Source organism: Rhamphochromis sp. 'chilingali' (genome assembly GCF_963969265.1).
Source record: "Rhamphochromis sp. 'chilingali' genome assembly, chromosome: 14".
Taxonomy (NCBI): domain Eukaryota; kingdom Metazoa; phylum Chordata; class Actinopteri; order Cichliformes; family Cichlidae; genus Rhamphochromis; species Rhamphochromis sp. 'chilingali'.
In genome coordinates, this window is record NC_137941.1 from 30,061,252 (window position 1) to 30,063,696 (window position 2,445).

General features: G+C 38.1%; 1 protein-coding gene across 1 annotated transcript; it reads left to right on the forward strand.

Moving 5' to 3' along the window:
• Positions 1-1,157: 1,157 nt before the first annotated feature.
• On the forward strand, positions 1,158-2,114 carry LOC308410459 (olfactory receptor 10J5-like; the record flags this gene model as incomplete). The annotated part of the gene is made up of 1 exon (XM_080903796.1): positions 1,158-2,114. The coding sequence occupies one exon, from the start codon at positions 1,158-1,160 to the stop codon at positions 2,112-2,114; it is 957 nt and encodes a 318-aa protein (XP_080759922.1).
• Positions 2,115-2,445: the final 331 nt, after the last annotated feature.

A 2,445-nucleotide genomic window follows, 5' to 3' on the forward strand; every position in this document is an offset into this window, starting at 1 on the left:
CCTTCCTCCACTGAAGGTTCCGAGGGGCACGTTCAGCCACATATCTCCGCTGGAGGGTCTGAGGGGCTTTTTCAGCCATCTTCAGTCTACGCTGGAGGGTCCGAGGGATCCATCCAGCCTGCAGGGCCACCACCTGCTCAATCATTTGCGGCTGCCGTGCCTCGTCTGGCCCTGTGGTTGCCATGCCACTGCCTTGTCAGGCTCAGAGTTGGAGGCCACCTTCCAGGCCTCTGACTGGACTTCTTCACCAGCACAGATGGCCTTCGGACCTGTTTTGTCACAGGTGCTTCCTTCTCCGCAGATGGCCTCAAGATCTATTTCGTCGCTGCATTCCCCATTCCCTGCTGTCGGCCTCTGGACCTGTTCGTCGCCGCTGCTACCTTCCCTGCAGTCGGTTTGGTTAGCTATTCACACAGCTACACTGTGAGGTCAACAAATGGACTGTAATGCCACCTACCTACACACACGCACACATACACACATACAATATACTCCCTAGATATACACACTGCCTAATTTAACCATCCCATTCTGCGAAAGGACTGCTGCTATCTACCAGAACAAATGTGACTTGAGTTTGTGTTAGAACTTAGATTTTATGTTATTTATCCATAACTGTTGTTGCAATTCATTACTGCGTTTTTTACTGCTCTTTTTAAACGTATTCTTTTTAAACTGTATTTAATGTTTTAACTGTATTGTATTGTTTATTGCACCGTAGAGGCTGGTGAGAAACAGTTTTTCATTTCAGGCTGGGTAACACCATACAAAATGACAATAAACTTCTTGACTCTTTGAGTCTGAGTCTAATGATTAGCTAACTACGTTGGTGTGGCGGTACGCAGCATGTGGTGCCGTGCAGGGAAGGCATGGCATCTGCAATCATGCCCCGCCAACTTAACTTGACTGTTTTTTAATTATTTTTTAAATGCTGATAAAATTTACATTACACAGAAGGAAAACCGAGATATTGTCAATCAAAACATCATGTCTCCAGTGTTTTTGAAGTTGTTTGTTCACATGGAGGGTTTAATGAGATCCATTGAGGTTAAGGCAGTGTCCAGCTCAAATAAATTAGTCTCAAAGTGGCTGTATTTTGAGGAAACCCTCACAGTGTGACTTCTATATCCATCCTGCTTTAGTGACCATTTATTTTTATGGACCAAATGAATGATAAATTTAATGTGACATATATAACTTTTGGTGGGCATGTTGAATTGAACAAATACAGATTTCTGTATTTTGCCATCATGTTTACAGCATATATTCTAATACTTTGCAGCAATTCAACTATATTGTGTCTCATATGGATCAAGAAAAACCTGCATGAGCCTATGTATATTTTTATTGCAGGGTTGTTACTGAACTCAGTTATGTTTAGCACTAATATCTACCCAGAACTTTTGATTGACTTTTTATCAGACAAGCAGATCACAACTCATTCACTATGCAGCTTTCAAGCATTTATTTATTATTCTCTAACAGGATCAGAGTTCTTTCTATTAGCAGCTATGGCATATGACAGGTATGTGTCTATATGCAAACCCCTGCAATATACAACCATCATGAAAAAAACAACTATCATAGTTTTACTAGGGTTAGCTTGGCTTCTGCCTGCTTGTCAGCTTGTGCCATCAGTTGTAATGAGTCAGAGTTATAAAATTTGCAGTTTTACTTTGAATGGAATCTTTTGTAATAATGCAATTTCCAAGCTTTACTGTGACACCTCAAGAACAACATATATCATATATGGTGTGTTTATTTTACTTAACACCGTATTTCTTCCTTTGCTTTTTATACTTTTTACTTACACAAAAATATTTATAATATGCTATCGGAGCTGCAGGGAGGTCAGGAAAAAAGCTGCACAGACTTGTTTACCTCACCTGCTTGTATTAGTCAGCTTTTCAGGTTTGTGTTCATATGATATAATTGTAGCTCGACTAGAAATGAATTTGCCAAAAGTTGCACGTTTTATATTGACCTTACAAGTAGTTTTATATCATCCTCTTTTTAATCCAATTGTTTATGGACTGAAAATGAAAGAAATCTCTAAACACCTCACGAAATTGTTCTGTGAAGGAAAACTCAACATCTGGCAAAGCTCATGTTGAAAGGGTGTAATGTAGATGTGATGTTTAATTTAACTGTTGTGTTCATGTGTGTATTATGTTTCACAATATAGAAGTTGTCTTTTCTCTGTCTGAGATATATATTATAGAAATCTATTATTTTTGCATAGTATATGTATAATATATATTTAAGATAGAGATTGTATTTGTTTGGGAGGGGGAATTATTGTTTTTAGTGTATTTGTTATTCAGATTTCTTTAAATATACTATACTGCTATTTACATACAATACACACATGGCTCTCACTAAGGGATATGTTTCCAATATCATTTTTGTTGAACACAAAAAACAAACAATAACTTGAATAATGAC